The sequence below is a fragment of the Nomascus leucogenys genome, chromosome 4 (assembly GCF_006542625.1).
Source record: "Nomascus leucogenys isolate Asia chromosome 4, Asia_NLE_v1, whole genome shotgun sequence".
In the NCBI taxonomy this organism is placed as follows: Eukaryota; Metazoa; Chordata; class Mammalia; order Primates; family Hylobatidae; genus Nomascus; species Nomascus leucogenys.
Genome location: NC_044384.1, coordinates 91093231 through 91111441, shown reverse-complemented (window position 1 = coordinate 91111441; position 18211 = coordinate 91093231). Strand labels below are relative to the sequence as shown.

Below are 18211 nucleotides of genomic sequence, written 5' to 3'. Positions count from 1 at the left end.
CTGGCTGTCTGAGGCGGACATAGGCTCCTCAGAGGAGCTGGAGGGCAGGACCCCCTGCCTCTCCCTCCACCCCAGCCACAGCCCCTCGTCTCCTGGGGCCTTGGGGGTCGAGATGGGGAGGTTGCAGAGGGAGGTGGTGACCCGAGGCCCCTTGCGTCCCCCTCTCCTGGGCGCTGCCTGGCTGCCCTCCATCACCCTTGTCCTCTGGTTGCTGTGAGAGGTGGGCTGCAGTCTCCCTCTGCTGTCACTTGAGGCCTGTGGTCAGGTGCCCCCACCCCTCCTTCAGGGGCACCCTGGGCAGGCCCACTCACTGGCCTTGGTGTCTGAGTACCAGGGGTGGTGGCCACAGTGGAACCGAAGCAAGGGCAGCAGGTCAGGTGGTCCATCCTGGGGGTCCCCTTCAGTGACTGGCAGCATTGGCCTCAGGGGCTGTACCAATGCCCCCAAGCAGCCTCTGAGGTGCCTGGAGCTCCTGTGGGCAGTGTCACTCTGTGTCCCCCTACTGGCTCATTGGGTGGTGATGGGACCCCAGCCTCCCAGCATTTGCTCCACAGGGCGGGCCGGCTGCCCATGGTTCTGTGAACTCTGCACCCTCCTCCCTTCTGGGCCCCTCCTCCCTCCCGGGCCCCTCCACCCAGTCCCACACGGCTCCACGCTGGCCTTGAGTCTTCCTGGGAAGCCCTCTTCTCGTTTCCAGAAGTCCCGCAAGAAAAGAGCACATATGTGTCTGTTTATTTAAAGGTGTGGAGCACAGACACATCCCCAGATGGGGGAGGAGGGGAGACAAGGACATGGGTACAAAAACTGGAAACAAAACCATCCGCTACAGCTCAGATGGCACCGCCACGACATAGTTTAAGGCTCTGTATGTATATATATGTGTAGAGGCTCACACACACGCACACGCACACGCAGAGCGACGCTGACACGGGGACTGAGGCCAGACGTGAAGGCTGACTGCAGTTTGCAGCCCACCTAAAATATTGCAATTATGTTTATTAAAAAAGTGTAAAATGGGAAGACTGTGCATCGGTCTGAGTAAAGTGGCGAACTTGAGCCTCCTTGGCCCGGGTGCGGGGCCAGCTAAGCCACACCCCTGCGCCCCCCACACCCCTGCATATACCTGCACCCACAACCACCTCCACCTGTGTGTGCCCCCACCAGAGCGAGCGTCCAGGTGTGGGGGTGGGGTGGTTCCAGGACCTGCCTCTGTGGGGCTCCCATCCAAACAGCACATGGTGGAATAAAAAACCAAAATGCCCCCCCCACAGAGCAGCCCTAACCTGTCCCTCGCACCCACCAGTGGCCCCACCAGGGTGGCCCCGGCAATGTGGACAGGGTCTCCAGAAGGCAGGCCTATGCATCCGTGTGGGGGTGGACTCCTGGGCCACTCGGGGCTCACTGGCTGCCCCTCCAAACCTGCCCACTCACTGCTGCTGGGGTGTGACTGTCCAGGGCCCAGGCAGGCCCTCCCACCCTAAATCCATCCATCCCTCATGGCAAGTGGAGGCTGGACAGGGGGTAACACGGCAAGATGGCTAGGAGTGTGTCGCACAGCAGAAGCTGCATTTGGCTTTAGCATTAAGGCCGGCGCTGGGCGGAAGGCCCTGCAGAGAGGCCAGTGCTCCCGAGAGGGGCCCAGCACACCTGGGCCCGCAGCGCCCTTGTGGCCCCGGGTCCCTCCTGCGCCTGGACTCCCCGTCACAGTGGCTGTGCTTGCCGGGCCTCTCTGCCTCCATGGAGCAGGCTTAAAGTGCTGGGTGCCTGGGAGGGAGGGCTCGGGGCTGGCCAGGAGCTCTGCCCCCAGGGCTCCTATTTGAGGATGTGGTTAATGAACAGCTGACACGCCAGGAACACGCAGAGCAGGAACCAGGATCGGGGGCTCTGCAGGAGGCCTGGGGTCGGTGCCTGTGCTGCCCGTGCCGTGGAGCTCAGCATGGCCGAGAGGTGCCTGCAAGGACAGGGGACAGGTCGTGGGGGCTGCGCGAATGCCAGCAAGTCCCCCTCGCACAGGCCAGGACGGTGCCCTGGGTGCTTGACCAGGTGCTGGACACAGGGCCGAGGTGGAGACGGGATGGCCCTCCAGGGACATCAGAGTGGGTGGGCTGGAAAGCTTGTTAGTGGGAGGGCCCCACAGCACCATGGCTATACTGGGATTCCCTGGGCACATCCAGGGCAGAGGAGGGTCAGGGACCGGGGAGTCAGCCTTTTACATCCTCCCTCCCACCCCTGTGGTTATGGCTGAGTCATGCCTCTGCCACCTTCATATGTTGGAGTCCTAACCCCTTCCACCTCAGATAAGACTGTATTTGGAGATGGGGTTCTTAAAGAGGTATTTCTTTAAATTGAGACCATTAGGGTGGGCCCTGGTCCCATAGGACTGGTGTCCTTATATGAAGAGGAGATGAAGACACAACACAGTGAGAAGGTGGCGTCTGCCAGGCAGGAGAGAGGTCTCGGGATAAACCAGCCCTGCGGCACCGAGATCTCGGACTCCACCCTCCGGGACTGTGAGGGAGTAGACACTGCTGTCCGAGCCCCTTGCCGGCAATCCTCTGCTGTGGAGGCCTGGCCCTGAGCTGGAGTACTTTGCCATGGAGGACCTGGCCTCTGACGCGGTATCCAGTTTGCTGCAGAAGCTTCTGGCTGAGTTCTGGCCACCTGCCTGACAGCTGACCTGCTTCTGGGGAGCCAGGCCTCCCTGCTTCTCTGCCCACACAGCCTCACCAGGGAGCACCTTCTGGAAATGCTCACGCAGGGACAATGACAGTTCTCCAAGGCTCTTGAGCCTTACAGAGCCCGGGCCTGTGCCCTGGCTGCATTTCACCCTGGGGTACTGCTATCAAGCCCACTTTACAGAGTGAGCACCCTGGGGTACTGCTATCAAGCCCACTTTACAGAGGGGAGGCTGAGGTGTGACAGCTAAGGTCCCACAGCCAGTGAGACCCTCAGCCTGGCTCAGAGCCAGAAGCCTTGGACCCAAGATGGACCCTGTGCTCTGCTCCCCATCGGTGGGATCTGCTGACAGGAAGGGGCCAAGTGGCCCTGGTGGCCTGCACCTGCCAGCTCTCGGCCACTCCCATTTGCTCCTTCCCCAGCCATTCCTGAGAAGCCACTGTACACAGGTGGGGGGCCACTACAGTGAGCCCAGACTGCCACCTTGCTCTGCACAACTCAGGGTCTCTCCTGGGGCTACGCCAGGCCATGCTGGGCTGGCACCTTCCTCTAGGCTTCAGGACATCTCCGGCTCAGTATCTGCCAGGCATGGCCAACTTGGCTGGTTGATCATCCCGCACCACCTGCCACTCCCACACCCTCTCTCCTGCCCTCAGCGGTTGTCTTCCTTTCATCACCCTGCAGGTCTTGTGGGTTCCAGCTCCAATGACAACCCCGGCCTCGGCCTCCTGGCCTGCCCACCTCCCGCCCTAGCTCTACCAGGTCTCTCCGACCCAGAGTCCAGATGGACACCCTGAGTGTGGCCCACCTGTGCAGCTCTTGCTGGGCCTCTCGGATGGAGAGGATGGCCTCGTGCAGGGCCTGCAGCCGCCGCGCCTCCTTCCTGCACCGAGGGCATGGGCTCTCACTGCCTGGGATGGCCCCGAGGGAGACACAGGAGGGGAAGGGAGAAGTGAGGATGAGCTGGGGCTGGCATGTGGATCACAGGGTCATATCCAGCTCGGGCCTCCACCCCACCTCGTGGGAAACCTGCAGGGCCAAGCTGGAGACACGGAGATGAGGGAGGGGTGCTGAGGATGTTTCTGGAGGGAACCCCCAGGCTGGACCAGCCACTAACAGGCCTGGGAGGCAGAAGTGGCCAAGGCAAGGACCATCCATTACAGACACAGGGACAAAGTCGGGGAGACACAGCTCCTGGTGACAGGAAAGGAGCAGAGGGCTGGGGCAGGATGCCACTGGACCTGCCCTTCCGGCCACTGGGAAGCCCCTGGCCTGGGCCCACTCCCTTTCTTCCCTGCCCCCACCTTCCCCCCGTCAGCCCTTGGGCTGCCTCCCAGACTCTGAGAGGGCAGAGCCTGCTGAGGGGCCCCTAAGGGCAGCAGAGGAGCTTTTGCTGGGAGGCTGCCCTACATCTGGGCAGGTGCGTCTCTGGCCTCCCCTCCAGCCAGGTCAGCATCTGAGGCGCCCACCCGACAGAGGCCTTGGGGCTGGGCCCAAGGGGGCTCACCAGGGACAAAGTCACCATCCTGCTCCTCGTCTGAGAGCTCTGGGCAGGACTCAGGCGTGGATCCGCTGCTCTCCGTGGCCTGGCTGTGGCCGGAGGGCTGGTCGCTGGCCTTGCGAAGTTGCTGGTCTGGGCTAGACCTCTGCAGGGAAATGGAGCTGCTGCAGCTGAAAGCCACCCACGCCCCCTGCCCAGGCCCCAGGGACATGGTGGCATGCTCATGCCAGGACAGTGCTAGAGGCAGCAGCCAGCAGGGAGGGCAGCTGCTGGGCTGTGGAGCTGGCTGGAGGGGTCTTTCTCAGCCCTGGCATGGCCTGGAGTAGCCACGGTCCCTTTCGGCCTGTTTCCTTGTGGGTGAGACAGAGCTGCTGACCCCTCACAGTGAGCAAGGGCCTGCAAGGCGGTGCAGACACGCCTGCCCTGTGCTCACCACAGGGTTGCATCCAATAAATGCAGAGGTGATGGCATGGGGGGCGGAGGGTGGTTCTGACCCCTGAGCCACGAGGACAGATGAAAGCCGAGGCCACTGTGGGAGCTGGCGGTTCCATAGGAACCCCAGATGGCTAGGGTTCCCCATGTCAAGGGGCATCTCCAGGGGGGAACCCCCAGACTCAGCCAGCTGCTCACGACCCCAGGAGTGCAGGCAGGGCTCATCCATTCAGCCCTTACATGAGCTCACAAGGAACCCAGGACAGGAACCGATGCTCAGGGGTGGGGAAAGAGCAGAACCTGGCTGTGGGACCACCACGTAACAACAGGCCTTCGGGGCCAGAGAGGTGCCAGGGACGCTCCGCACTAGGTGTGGTCAGCGATGGAGCAGGTGGGGTCAGAGCCAGGACAGGTGGGGTCAGAGGTGGGGCAGGTGGGTTTGGCCACAAGGTACTCCATGGGATGGTTTTTGAGGCATGGCGGGGCCCAGGCTGACTGCAGGGGCTGAGAGGTGGGAGGCTGCAGAGGGCACTGGGGGTGGACATCTGCTGGAGATCGGTGGGGACAGGCTGAGGAGTGGGACTGGGAGGGGCTGGGGCCAAGGGAAGGCGGGAGCTAGCAGTCTGGCTTGAACCCGGGGGGATGGAAACTGTGCTGCAGACAGAGGGGGTGCATTTGTCTGCCTTCCTGAGGCTTCTTCCCTAGTCCCTTGGCAGGCAGAGCATGGGACATGCAGCCAAGGAGATATCGCCGCCCCCCGCTTGCTGGGGAAGTTAGGGCCATCAGGCAAGCATGGCCTCTCATTTGAGTCTGGCCTAGACGGCATCAGCTGGGGAACACGCCCCCATCCTGCCCGCTGCGGGTGAGCACTGGCCGCGCCCTGCAGGGTCTGCACGCAGTAGGTGCATGGCTGGTGCGGTGCAGCTCAGCACACCTGGAACGGGGGCGTGTGGGTTTGGCGCCACCTGGTGGCCGTCCAAGGCATGGCACCAAGACACACCCAAGGCAGCTTCCTCAGGTTCCTCCCGGGAGCCTCCCTGCTGTCCTGCTTCCCCTTTCCAGACACAAGATCTGTGCAAGTGCTGGCTCCTCCTCCTCCTACCTGGGAAGGGCCCTGGGCTGCCCTGACCTTCTGTTTTCTGATCAGTGGAACGGGATAATGTGGCTGCTAACTTGGCAGAGGGAGACTTTGGGGGCAGTGGACAGAGACAGTAGACACAGGGTCCCACACGCCAAGGTGCCCCTAGAACTGAGCATCCTGCAAATCCCGGTTTCCTGAGTCCCGTGCTGGGCAGAGAAGGAAAGGGGACGAGGGGGCTGGGGGATGACGGCGTGAGGGCCTAAGCTTGTGTCCCAGGTCCACTGGGAGGAAAGGGCTAAGACTTAACAGAGTGAGGGGAAGGGAGGAGCGAGGTGAGGAGCAAGGGGTGGTGGTGGCCACACGTGCAGCTAAGACCAGCCTTGGGTGGGGCCTGTGGGGTGCTGACCTTGTGCCTGGGCCCTGGGCTGCCCAGGAAGGTGGTCTGGCGGGCCACGGCCTCCTGCTGCAGGGTCCGCAAGATCCCGTCTTGCTCATACTGGGCGATGTCCTTCAGGGGGTCCCAGGGCCTGTGGCTGGAGGGTCCAGAGGGCGTCCATCAGCATAGGTGGTGGCCCTCAGGTGAGGAGGCTGTCCTGGCCCAGCCTTTAGCCCCGCAACCGTGGCCAGAGACCTCCAGGAGAATGACCACTGCTCACACCCCATGGGCAGGGCCTGCAGTAAGCACTGATGGTGGGGGGTGTCACTATCTGACCCTCCCCCACTGACTCCTCCAGGGGACAGGCTGAAGGTGAGAGGGAAGCCAGGAGCCCCTGGGCCCTTCTCAGCCCGTCTGCTAGGCCCAGCCCCACCCTGTGGCCCCCAGGGCTTTGCCGGCACTCACTCCTCGTATCGGTAGTGCCACTCCTGGGTGATGGGGTTCAGGTGGAACAGCTGTGGCTTCCAGGGCATGAGGCTCTCCTGCCGCTCGCGGGCCCGCCGCCGCTGTGCCTCCTCCAGCGCAAACTTCTCCTGTGTGGCCCTGTGCTGGTCGCCCTTGCTGATGGCCCTGGTGACGTGCTGCCAGAGCCTGTGGGCCAGCCACCCACCCTGAGCCAGTGGCCCGGGCAGCCTGACCCCTAGGCAGCTGGGAATCAGGGCCCCTTGGCACCAGAATGAAGGCACAGGGCAACCTCTGCTTGATTGCCTCCAATGATAGGGAGCTCACTACTTTGAAGGGAGCTTTTCTTTTGTCCATGAGATGGGTTTTTCCAACACTGAGCTCCCATCTCCCACCTGCAGGGACCTACCTCCCTGTGCACCTGTTGGTCACCCGCTGGCAGTGATGCAGTGAGAGGACAGGGGAGCCTGCTCCTCTCCAGGCCACACCCTCTCCTTCCATCTGTCCTTTCCAGGACACGTGATCTGCCACCAGGGGTGCACCAGGCCTGCCCTCCCTGCCAGGGACATCCTGGGGCCATGCTCACAGCACTGTAGTCCTGCTGACCTGCCTGCCCAGCCATGTCAGGCTGTGGTCAGCAGGGTCCCTGGGCGCTGACAGGCCTCACCTCTCGGACTCCAGCTCCGTCTGCTCCTCCAGCGGCACTGTGTGCTGTCTCAGCCTCTGCCTGCGGACCTCCCCGCTCGGGGTCCAGAAAAGCTCAGTGCTTCCACTCCCTTCCTCCTTGATAAACACGTCCCTGTCCTGCCCCAGATGGCCAGCGGGGTCAGAGGCTGGCCTGGCGATGACTGCCCGGCCGTGCCTGCCCTGAGGGACGGCCCCTTACCCAGTGGCCACTGAGGCTCGCCAGGACTTCCTCTCCCGACGTGATCTTTCCCGAGATCTGGTTGATGCTGGTACTACCCCCGAAGAAAGGCTGCAGGGCGACACCCAGAACAGAGCCCAGTGATCGGGGGCTGGGGCCTTCAGAATCACATCCTCATGGGGGCATGGAACAATTATTCTCTTGGGGTGCCTGGGAGCCCAGGAGGGATGGACCCAACACTCGCCACCGAGGCCTTCGGGACCCCCACACCTCCGCACAAGGATGCAGTGTCCCTGCCACAGAGACAGGGCCTAGGCTGGCTCTGCTGTGTGGCTGCAGGCAGCAGCCTCTCCTCTCTGGGCCCTGTCTGTGTTCCGGGATGTCAAGAGCTGCTCCCCTCATGTGCACTGCCTTGGGGAACCTTCCTTGGGGCCTGGGGAGAGTGTGAGGGGGATCCCCAAGGCCTCGTTCCTTCCCTGGCCTCTTCTCCCCCAGGCTACAGCCAGCGCTACCTTGAGTTTGAATTCCAGCTCGGCCTGGAAGTTGTTCTTCGCGCACTCGATGGTGACCTTCCCACCCAGCTCCATGGTCATTGTGCCATACAGGATTCCTGAAATGCAGCCAGTGTCAGGGTCCAGGCGGCCCCAGCCCTGCTGAGCCCCAGGCCCTGCTGAGTCCCGACCCGGCAGCACCGATCCCTGGGAGGCCTATGTCAGTCCCTGGGAGGGTGAGAAGGACAGGAGGCGCCGGGAGCAGAACCCCACAGGGAGAGGCTGGTGGGGGTGCGGAGCCCTGGAGGCGTGGAGCCTGGGAGGCACGCCTGGTCCCTCAGCGGCCATCTCCCCAACTAAGGGGGCTCTGTCCTCGCCAGGGCCTTTGCTCATGCCAGGTGTCGCCTCCTGTTCCAGGCTCCCGGGAGGCCACCAGCCCTGTGAGACATGCATCATGCTTCACTTGACTCTGCAGTTCCCGCTCCGGCGTTGGGCTCCTGAGGGCAGCCATCTTCTCGCTCACCGCTGCGTCCCAGGATAGCACCCAGAACACAGCGGACACCAGCACCCATGATGGCATCCCGTATGTTTAAAAAAAAAACATCTTTTTTTGTTTTGTTTTTTCAGTTAATGAAGGAAAGAACAACTCGTCCATGTCTGGCATATGGAGGAGTTAATCTAATTAAAGAAGCACCACCACCACTGCCATCAAAACCCAAACATTTGCACTCTAAAAACCACTTAGAAATGTGTGGCAAAATATGTCTCTTAAAAAAGAAGAAAAGAAACAACAAGCTACTTGTGGCAACAAAGGCTTAAAACATCCCCAAATCCCTCCAGAGGGGGCTGCGTGAGTGCACCCAGGCCCACGAGCACGATGGAAAGCTATGCGGCCTGGAAAGACAAAGGGGCATCTCTGTGCAGCTCTGGGGGGGTCTCCAGGCTCCACGGAGAGGAAGAAGGCCCAGGAGGCGGAGGTTGCAGTGAGCCGAGATCACACCACTGCACTCTAGCCTGGGCAACAGAGTAAGACTCTGTCTCAAAAAAAAAAAAAAAAAAAGAAAGAAAGAAAAACAAAGCAGATCTGACCTCCAGACTGTGATCACTAAATATTATTTCCTAGTGAAAGGAACCTGGAGCTCCCTGGAGAAATGGTCGATTTCAGGTGTAATGTAGGAAATGTCCTAGGTGCACACGTGGTCCCGGCAGAAGGAAGGATGCCAGCAGAGCTACTGGGGTGTGCAGGGGGGCCCCAGAGCCAACTATGGCCCCCATTGGCCAAAGATGGGGCAATTTCAGTATCAATAAAGTTAACAACTGAAAGGTTCTGAAATCACCAGATACGTTCCTATCAAATAATACGTGGCAATAATGACCTTCGCCAATCACCTTTGGAAGACAGCAGGGGAAACAAATCATTATTTTGAAAAGATAAAAAACCTGGGATTTATCCTAAAACAAACCAATCCTGCTGGGTAACTGCGTAGTAGACAAGGGGAAGTTTCTCTTTCGAGAAGCCTTCCGGTGATGAAGCAAAAGCGGATGGAACGTCACCATCCAGCAATGCCTGATACATGAACGGATCCAGGCGTTGAGAATCAATGTCCGCTAATGTCACAAAGAACAACAGGCCCTGTGCACCCTGCTGTGGAAAGACACAAAACCCCCGATTAAGCGTCGTGTTGAAAAAAAATTGTGCTGAACGTGATCAGGCATCTAGAGATCAAATCAATTGGTGGTTTATAGGAAATCCCCAGGGCAGAGGAATGCTGCCAGGAAAATCCATGCTGGAGGGGACTAGGCGGAAATGACTAATACACTGCAAGGGAAAAACAGGAGGGAGGGACATCAAGGAGACGTAAACACAGGGCAGCCATGCACAGAGCATGGCCTGATGCAGAGAGCTAGCCAAACGGCCAGCTGTCACGTGTGTGGGGGATCAAGACACAGGCACGTGGCAGCTGGGGCTCTGAACCTAGACTGTAGACTTGATGACAACAAAGAGTTTGTTTGTTTATGTTTGGTCTGATGATATTATTGTGGCTATGGTTAAGAAGGGAAATCCTGGCCAAGCGTGGGGGCTCACACCTGCAATCCCAGCACTTTGGGAGGCCGAGGTAGGCTGATCACTTGAGGTCAGGAGTTTGTGACCAGCCTGGCCAACATGGTGAAACCCCATCTCTACTAAAAATACAAAAATTAGCTAGGTGTGGTGGCGGCGCATGCCTGTAATGCTAGCTACTCGGGAGGCTGAGGCAGGAGAATCGTTTGAACCCAGGAGGCAGAGGTTGCAGTGAGCGGAGATTGCACCATTGCACTCTAGCCTGGGCGACACAGCAAGACTCTGTCAAAAAAAAGAAAGAAAGAAAGAAAGAAGGGAAATCCTTATCTTTAGTGATATAAAATAAAATAAAATACACAAATGACATGACATGATATTTGGGATTTACTTCCAATTAATTCAAGGGAGAGCATGAAGGTGGGTGGCTTGCTATGCTGTGGGTACATGGGGTGTACTGTACTTTTATATATGTTTGAACTTTGCCATAATAAAAAGTTGAAAAAAATATATGAAGCATGGATGAGTCAATGAGCATGCAAGAAAATATGGGAATTCCCCCGCAAGAAAAATAAAGAGGGAGAAGACGGGAGGAGGAGAGGAAAGAGGGGGAAGATGGGAGAAGGAGAAGAGGAAAGAGGGGGAAGATGGGAGGAGGAGGAGAGGAAAGAGGGGGAAGATGGGAGGAGGAGGAGAGGAAAGAGGGGGAAGATGGGAGGAGGAGGAGAGGAAAGAGGGGGAAGATGGGAGGAGGAGGAGAGGAAAGGGGGAAGATGGGAGGAGGAGGAGAGGAAAGAAGGGGAAGATGGGAGGAGGAGGAAAGGAAAGAAGGGGAAGATGGGAGGACGAGAAGAGGAAAGAGGGGGGAGACGAGAGAAGGAGAAGAGGAAAGAGGGGGAAGAAGGAGGAGAGAGGAAAGAGGGGGAAGAGGAGAAGGAGAAGAGGAAAGAGGGGGAAGATGGGAGGAGGAGAGGAAAGGGGGAAGATGGGAGGAGGAGAGGAAAGGGGGAAGATGGGAGGAGGAGAGGAAAGAGGGGGAAGATGGGAGGAGGAGAGGAAAGAGGGAGAAGATGGGAGGAGGAGAGGAAAGGGGGAATACGGGAGAAGGAGAAGAGGAAAGAGGGGGAAGATGGGAGGAGGAGAGGAAAGAGGGGGAAGAGGGAGGAGGAGAGGAAAGAGGGGGAATACGGGAGAAGGAGAAGAGGAAAGAGGGGGAAGATGGGAGGAGGAGAGGAAAGAGGGGGAAGATGGGAGGAGGAGAGGAAAGAGGGGGAAGACGGGAGAAGGAGAAGAGGAAAGAGGGGGAAGATGGGAGGAGGAGAGGAAAGAGGGGGAAGATGGGAGGAGGAGAGGAAAGAGGGGGGAAGACAGGAGAAGGAGGAGAGGAAAGAGGGGGAAGATGGGAGAAGGAGGAGAGGAAAGAGGGGGAAGATGGGAGGAGGAGAGGAAAGAGGGGGAAGATGGGAGGAGGAGAGGAAAGAGGGGGAAGATGGGAGGAGGAGAGGAAAGGGGGAAGACGGGAGGAGGAGAGGGAAAGAGGGGGAAGATGGGAGGAGGAGAGGAAAGAGGGGGAAGATGGGAGAAGGAGGAGAGGAAAGAGGGGGAAGATGGGAGGAGGAGAGGAAAGAGGGGGAAGATGGGAGGAGGAGAGGAAAGAGGGGGAAGATGGGAGGAGGAGGAGAGGAAAGAGGGGGAAGACAGGAGGAGGAGAGGAAAGAGGGGGAAGATGGGAGGAGGAGAGGAAAGAGGGGGAAGAGGGAGGAGGAGAGGAAAGAGGGGGAAGATGGGAGAAGGAGAAGAGGAAAGGGGGAAGATGGGAGGAGGAGGAGAGGAAAGAGGGGGAAGATGGGAGAAGGAGGAGAGGAAAGAGGGGGAAGATGGGAGGAGGAGAGGAAAGAGGGGGAAGACGGGAGGAGGAGAGGAAAGAGGGGGAATACGGGAGAAGGAGAAGAGGAAAGGGGGAAGATGGGAGGAGGAGGAGAGGAAAGAAGGGGAAGACGGGAGGAGGAGAGGAAAGATGGGGAAGATGGGAGGAGGAGAGGAAAGAGGGGGAAGATGGGAGGAGGAGAAGAGGAAAGAGGGAAGACGGAGGAGGAGAGGAAAGAGGGGGAAGATGGGAGGAGGAGGAGAGGAAAGAGGGGGAAGACGGGAGGAGGAGAGGAAAGGGGGAAGATGGGAGAAGGAGAAGAGGAAAGAGGGGGAAGATAGGAGGAGGAGAGGAAAGAAGGGGAAGATGGGAGGAGGAGGAGAGGAAAGAGGGGAAGAGAAAGAGGGGCATTTGTTGATCTGAGATCTTGGTTTCTGAGGTTCCCGTGGGAAGTGGCAGACAGGTCCTTGGGTCAGAGTAACCAGGAGAGATTTTTTCTGAGACATTTTCACTAAGCAGGCACTCTCACATGGCTACACCCTCAACAAAAGGAATAGTTGCAGAAAGGCCGTTCATCCCAGAGGGTGAGTCAAGGAATCATTTGTATTGGGCCTGTGCTCCAGGGGTTAAAAAGAAACCCCATAACTCTCCATGAATGTGTAGGGTGAGTTTGGGATTCAAATCTATACTTCCTCTGTGTCCCAGAAACAACCTACTAAGAAAATGTGAGAGCCAACAAAACAATTTCCACCAACAAAACAATTTCCACCAACAAAACGAAAACAAGCAAACAAAAACCCAGCAAATTAGAATCCCAAGGTTTTACTAAATACAGCCATTCTTTGAAAAATTATTGAGCACCTTCAAGGGCAACACTATGGACAGTGAGGACACAGCAGCAAACAAAATAGAATATGAGGATGACCAGATAGAGATGATAAAACAACTGTGTTTATTATAATGCTCAAAGATTTATAAGAAAGGATAGCAAACATGACCAAGGAACAACGTACGAGTATAAAAAGAACAGGCAAGGCTGAGTGCAGTGGCTCACACCTGTAATCCCAGCACTCTGGGAGGCCGAGGCAGGTGGATCACCTGAGGTCAGGAGTTTGAGACCAACCTGGCCAACATGGTGAAACCCTGTCTCTACTAAAAATACAAAAATTTAGCAGGGCGTGGTGGCGAGCACCTGTAGTCCCAGCTACTCAGGAGGCTGAGGCAGGAGAATTGCTTGAACCCAGGTGGTGGAGGTTGCAGTGAGCTGAGATCACGCCATTGCACTCCAGCCTGGGCAACAAGAATGAAACTCCAACTTCATCTCAAAACAAAAACAAAAACAAACAAACAAAAATACCAGGCAGGTTTGAAATGAAACCAAGTAGAACTTCTTGGGAAACAATATATCAAAATGGAAAACTCAGTGGATGAGTTATACATCAAGTTAATTAGAGTTAAAGATACATCTAAATAAATTATCTAGAATGCAAAGAGATAGGAGATATGATGGAAACATTAAGAGACAAAGCAAAGGAGGAGATGGTTTAAATTCTGTGTCAGGAAAAATGGAGAAATCAGGAGTGAGGCACTTTAAAAAAACAATGGCTAAAAATTTCCAGACTTCATCAAAGCCACGAAACCTCACGTTCAAAGAGTTCAAACAAACAAAAACCCTCAATCAGCAAAAATTAAAAAGAAATCCAGAGGTATCAAGCCATAACAAGACATGAAGGATTTTTTTTTTTTTTTTGGAGATGGAGTTTCGCTCTTGTTGCCCAGGCTGGAGTGCAATGACATGATCTTAGCTCACTGCATCCTTCACCTCCCGGGTTCAAGCAATTCTCCTGCCTCAGCCTCCCGAGTAGCTGGGATTACAGGCATGCACCACCACGCCTGGCTAATTTTGTATATTTATTAGAGATGGGTTTTCTCCATGTTGGTCAGGCTGGTCTTAAACTCCCGACCTCAGATGATCCATTCGCCTTGACCTCCCAAAGTGCTGGGATTACAGATGTGAGCCACTGAGCCCAGCAAGGATTTTTTTTTTTTTTTTTTTTTGAGATGGGGCCTCACGCCAGCCCAGGCTGGCATGTACTGGTGCCATGATGGCTCCCCAAAGCCTCTGCCTCCTGAGCTCAGGTTATTCTCCCACTTCAACATCCCAAGGCTGGGACCACAGGTGCACCACCATGCCTGGCTAATTTTTTGGTACTTTTTATAGAGAGAGGGTTTCGCCCTGTTGCCCAGGCTGGTCTTGAACTCTTGGGCTCAAGTGATCCCCCCACCTCTACCTCCCAAAGTGCAGGGATTTCTAGGCATGAGCCACCATGCCTAGTGGAGGAATCTCTAAGTGCATATTGCTAAGTGAAATACGGCAATCTGAAAAGGCTCCACACCATATGATTCCAACTACATGACATTCTGGAAAAAGCCAGGGCCTGGGGGGACTGAGAAATATGTGGCTCCATCTATTCATTTCTAATCATAAGAGATTTTTAGGGTGGTGCAACTATTCTGTGAGATATGGTAATGGTGGATACATTTCCTTCTGTATTTATCAAAACACACAGAATGAGCAACACAGGAGTGAAAGGGAAGGTGAACTGTGTACTCAGTAACAATGTATCAGTATTGGCTCATCGATGATACCAAATGTAGCGCCTCAGTGTGAGATGTTAATAACAGGGGAAACTGTGTGTAGGGGACACACAAGAACTCTCTGTACTTCCTGCTCAATTTTTCTGTAAACACAACACTACTGTAAAAAAGAAAGTCTATTAATGAAAAAATAAAAAAGAAATCCAAACTTTGAAACACTATAGCAAGACTACAGGGCACCAAGGCAAGGAAAATATCTTCAAAGCAGCTACAGGGAAAAGCAGATTATGTAACAAATATGCTGACAGCTGATCATCCCCAACAGCAATGGAAGCCACAAGGCAAGCAAAATGCACATATTCAAAGGGCAGTAAAACAAGCATCTACATGGAATTACCCACCTTCAAAAGTCATAGGCGAGGCTGGGCGAGGTGGCTCATGCCTGTAATCCCAGCACTTTGGGAGGCCGAGGTGGGCGGATCACCTGAGGTCGGGAGTTCGAGACCAGCCTGACCAACATGGTGAAACCCTGTCTCTACTAAAAATACAAAATTAGCCAGGCGTGGTGGCACATGCCTGTAATCCCAGCTACTTGGAGCCGAGATCGCACCATTGCACTCCAGCCTGGGCAACAAGAGAGAAAATTCATCTCAAAAAAAAAAAAAAAAATCATGGGCAAATGAAGGCAAAGTAAATATACCTTCAAGCAAATAACCAAAGGGTTTTAGCACCTAGCTGCTCTCACAGAGCCTGGCTCTGCCCTCGGGGTGGGTGGCTGAGCCTCTCACCTTTGCAGTGGGCATAGGGCATGGTAAGGGTGTAATTCTCAGCTCGGTTCAGGAAGGTGAGCGTGGCTTTGCCGTCCAGCAGCGCCGACAGCGAGTTCCCTGCAGAGACAAGAGGCAGCAGGACCACTGAGTGTAGACAGCCCCTTCACACCTGAGGCCACCCCTAAGTCACAGGGTCTGAGCTCCTTCCAACAGCTGAGCATGCTCCTGGCACCTCCAGTGGTGTGACTGCGTGAGTCACCTAACCTCTCTGGGCCTCAGATTCTGTAAAATCCCTGTCCAGTGTGCACAGGACATCTGTGCTGAGAAGTTATTTCACCTTTGACTTGTTAGCGGTTTATTGCAGTCACAAAACTGAAGATTCGCAGGGTGGAGGCTGCAAACTTTTTCAAACTCGACTGAGCCCTGCCCAGATTTTAAACATCCCTGTGGAGGCGGTGCGCCCCTCTCAGGGCCACGAGTCACAGACACTGCTGGTAAGGAGAGGACAGAGGTGGAAAAGGTGGGCTGAACCTGAGGGTCGCACCTGGGACCCCCTCCCAGACTTCCACACACCCAGCAGAGAGCCGAGCGCACAGAGGCAACAGGCGCACACCTGCCCATGGATGAAACTGATGAAAAAGATACAAAGGATGGGACAAAATGCAAACGGACACTTTCTGAGCACCCAAGTCTGCCAGGCCCCAGAGCAGTGCAGTCCAATGGGGCTGTCTGTGAAGACCAGAGCTTCCCTCCTGCCTGTCCCACTCCGGGGCCAACACTGAGCCTGTGTGATGTGGCAACAGAAGGACTGCAGTTTCAGTTTCATTTTTTTCTTTTTTTTTTTTTCTTTGAGACAGAGTCTCACCCTGTCGCCCAGGCTGGAGTACAGTGGCACCATCTTGGCTCACTGCAACCTCCACCTCCCAGGTTCAAGCGATTCCCCTGCCTCAGCCTCCTGAGTAGCTGGGATTACAGGCACATGCCACCATGCCCGGCTAATTTTTGTATTTTTAGTAGAGACGGGGTTTCACCATGTTGGCCAGGCTGGTCTCAAACTCCTGACCTCAGGTGATCCACCCACCTCGGCCTCCCAAAGTGCTGGGATTACAGGCATGAGCCACTGCGCCCAACCTTAAGTTTCATTTCATTTTAGCCAATTCAAATAGTCATGCAGTGTTCTGGGGCTGCTCAGCCCCAGTCCACACCTTTCCATGTAGGTGCCCTCTCTCAGTCCTCACAGCGTCCCTACAAAGGTGCCCACTCTCAGCTCAGGGGAGCTGCCGGCCAGCTTTGCCTGATGGCCGGGTCTGGGCACTTGATCACCACATGGTCTCTGACTAGGAGGGGTTGGGAGGGACAGGCACATGGCCCCCACCGAGATCTTGGTCCACTGGCTCCTGGAACCCCCCGCCACCATCGCATTTCCCTGAGGCCCCAGGGAGCGCCCGGGGTGACCCCCTCACCATAGAACCTGGACTTGGCTGTGATGCTGCCACTGATGCAGAAGCCATCCTTTCGGTTGCTGACGTGGAAGGCAGACACGGGTGGGTGGTGGGACACCTGTGTGCAGGGAGGCGGCTCTGTAAACAGCCCCGGAAACAGGTAATCCCAGGAATCGAGAGCCCAGCTTCCCCCCAAAAAACCCCTCCCTGTCCCTGACGCCACATCCCCTCCCCCAGTCCCAGGATTCGGGTAGGGGCCTTCCTGGCTCGCGCTTACGACGCCCAGGGCAGGTAGGCCTCAGCTGTGGGGCTTGGGAGCCCTGAGTTGCCCCAGAAGTCCCCCTTGGGAGATGGGACACACTGTCCTCTCCCTAGGGAGACACTGTCTGCTGTCACAGTCATGGTGGTGTCTGCACCCTCTGCAAGAATCCCTGTTGGCAGCGGCTGGGTCCACAGCCCTTCTGGTGCGCAGGATGTGGGGCCCCCTGGAAGCAGGCCCTCGGGGTCACGCTTGCCCTGCCTGCTGCTAGGGCCCCGGCCCCACAGAGCCCCGCACCCAGGCCGGGTGCAGCGGAGGTGCTCTTGCCTGCTCTGCTATGTAGAATGTGCGGCTGTCAGTCTGGGGGTGGAACCAGCAGCAGCGGAAGGTCTCCCCCAGGAGGGGGTTGTACGGCTTCTTGATTCCCTGCAGACAACAGAGACTTGTGTGAGGAATCAGGTGGGTAAGGGGCCCGCTGTGCAGAGCAGGTGAGGGATGTGGACTGAGGGGCAGCGTGGGTGGGCTACCCACTGCCTGCTGGCCTGGTTTGCTGCTAGCATCTGGGAACAACACCTCCCTTCTGCTTTGTGGGGACTATGCTTTGCCTGTGGTTTACATTCTTGGGGGACAGCCTCAGGGGAATCCTGTCCACTTCTTAGCTCGGAGAGGGGACACGAGACCCTGACCTTGTCACACTCTCCTTGGACCTTTGGTGTAACCTGCACACAGCCCGCTGAAAGCCACGGAAGGCACTGGGCAGTCAGGAGTCCTGCCTCCACCCTAAACCTGCTGTGCGACTCGGGCCATCCTTTCTCCTCTCTGAGCCTCAGTTTCCCCATCTGCACAATGAAGAAGTGGAACAAGGGTCGTGGTTTTCAAACTTGCTTCCCATGGAACCCCAGGGCTCTGTGGTGGGGTCAGGGGAGCTGCGGGCCTTCTCCCTCACTACAACCAGAGCAGCCCTGCTGTCATTGGAGTCCTGGGTTTGGGGTTCTAAAAGGGGGTTCCATGGCTAAAAATTTATGAAAACCAACCAAAGGTACCTTGAGGTTTAAGGTTTAAAGACCCTTTCTTTTGGCACCATCTGTAACACAGCCTGAGGCTGTTTACTTGGGGGGTGGGGAAGGGGTCCAGCTTGGGGCCTTGAGGGATGAGAACACCCTTGGGGGCCTGGCCTGAGCCATCCAGGGCCCCAACTGTGGGAAGTGGGGCCCTGTCCCCCATCACCAAGGACCTGGGCTCTCTGTGGGGGTGACCAGGATCCTTCTAAGCCATGTGGGGTATGGGGTGGCCCAGGGACTCGGAAAAGTGTCAAGGGACAAGGGCTCAGCA

The 18211-nt window shown here is 56.6% G+C and overlaps 1 protein-coding gene across 5 annotated transcripts in view; it reads right to left on the bottom strand.

Annotated features, from left to right (window-relative positions):
* Positions 1 to 709: 709 nt before the first annotated feature.
* The window catches only part of OSBPL5 (oxysterol binding protein like 5), a 79639-nt gene continuing 62137 nt past the window's right edge, over positions 710 to 18211 (bottom strand). For all 5 annotated transcript variants that reach the window (XM_030811440.1, XM_030811441.1, XM_030811442.1 and 2 more), the window contains 11 exons: positions 17207 to 17305; positions 16642 to 16738; positions 15197 to 15295; positions 7906 to 8003; positions 7415 to 7504; positions 7196 to 7332; positions 6532 to 6717; positions 6097 to 6223; positions 4184 to 4322; positions 3485 to 3587; positions 710 to 1951 (listed from right to left, as the gene is read on the bottom strand). In XM_030811440.1, the coding sequence (XP_030667300.1) occupies positions 1813 to 1951; positions 3485 to 3587; positions 4184 to 4322; positions 6097 to 6223; positions 6532 to 6717; positions 7196 to 7332; positions 7415 to 7504; positions 7906 to 8003; positions 15197 to 15295; positions 16642 to 16738; positions 17207 to 17305 (1314 nt within the window). In that variant the 3' untranslated portion in view covers positions 710 to 1812. The remainder of the gene's footprint in view (positions 1952 to 3484; positions 3588 to 4183; positions 4323 to 6096; positions 6224 to 6531; positions 6718 to 7195; positions 7333 to 7414; positions 7505 to 7905; positions 8004 to 15196; positions 15296 to 16641; positions 16739 to 17206; positions 17306 to 18211) is intronic.